Genomic DNA, 1248 nt, shown 5'->3' on the forward strand with positions numbered 1-1248 from the left:
CAGTTGGCGGTGCCTGCCAGTAATGCCCATGGCCGCGTGGAGGGCTCTGCCGAGCTCTACGTGGAGGAGCCGCGGCCATCTGCTGCCTCCCAGATGTAAGTGTTGGGGGGTCTCCGGGATCTGCATCCCCCCTGCTTGCTCCCCCCTGGGATCTGGGGGACAATGGGCTTGTGCAAAGCCTGGGGTCGGGGCTGGGCGGGGGGCACTGTGCTCCTGCTGCGAGTGTGTGCGGGCTCTTGCAGCTCCAAGCTGGAGAAGATGCCGTCCATCCCGGAGGAGCCGGAGCAGGTGGAGACGGAAGCAGAGTGCTTCACCATGCCTGATTTCCTGAAGCCGCTGCACAACCTGGATGTGGTGGAATCGAAGGAGGCTGTGCTGGAGTGCCAGGTGGGCGGGCTGCCCTACCCCTCCATCACCTGGTAAAAAAAACACCCCCGGGTTCCACAACGGCCCCCGCATCGACAGCACCGACGACCGCAAGATGATGCAGTGTAGGGCTGCCTGCCACCCTCCCCGCCCCCTGGGGTTCCTCCACCTGGGGTAGAGGAAGGGGGACACTCCGGGAGGAGGCATCACCCCCCAGACCTTCGCGCCCTGTGAGGCAGGGAGGGGAGCTCTGCACCGCTTGGCTGGGGGGGTCTTACCCATGTCCCCCTGTTCCTCCCCAGATAAGGATGTCCATCGCCTGGTGTTCACGTCCGTCAGCCACGCGCATGCTGGTGTCTATAAAAGCGTCATCGCCAACAAAGTGGGGAAGGCCACATGCTACGCACACCTCTATGTCACCGGTAAGCAGCAGCGGGCACCACCGGGGATGTGTAGCCACATGCTGCCACTCTGTCAGGCTGTGCCCTGGGGCTGGGGGCTGGTGGCCCTGTAGCGAGGTCCTGGGGTGATAGGATCACAGGGCAGTTCAGGTTGGAGGGGGCCTCAGTAGGTCTCTAATCCAACCTAAAAGCGGGGTCAGCTGTGCAGACCTCACCTTGCAGGGTCAGGACCCATCTCTGGACCCCCAGGTCCCACATGGGACTTGCTGGCAGCACCAGCCCCGCAGGGGCTGCTAGGCTGAGCCCCCGCCGGGGAACCAGTGAGGGTTGCTGGCCCCATCCGTCCCCTCCAGCCCGCATCTCCTGGGGCGTAAGACAGATGCCCCGAGGAGCTGTGGCAGTGGCTATGCTCACACCCCTGCCTGCCTCCCCACGCAGACGTGGTGCCGACCCCCCCGGACGGGCCCCCCACCATGGCCTC

At 65.1% G+C, this 1248-nt stretch overlaps 1 protein-coding gene across 1 annotated transcript in view; it reads left to right on the forward strand.

Annotated features, from left to right (window-relative positions):
* SPEG (SPEG complex locus) overlaps window positions 1–1248 on the forward strand; it is a 29499-nt gene that overhangs the window by 10036 nt on the left and 18215 nt on the right. Inside the window, 5 exon segments of the mRNA XM_009328254.1 lie at window positions 4–95; window positions 243–420; window positions 422–491; window positions 669–788; window positions 1206–1243. Coding sequence (XP_009326529.1) covers window positions 4–95; window positions 243–420; window positions 422–491; window positions 669–788; window positions 1206–1243 — 498 coding nt within the window.

This window comes from Pygoscelis adeliae, unplaced genomic scaffold, assembly GCF_000699105.1.
Source record: "Pygoscelis adeliae isolate BGI_AS28 unplaced genomic scaffold, ASM69910v1 Scaffold577, whole genome shotgun sequence".
Classification (NCBI taxonomy): Eukaryota; Metazoa; Chordata; class Aves; order Sphenisciformes; family Spheniscidae; genus Pygoscelis; species Pygoscelis adeliae.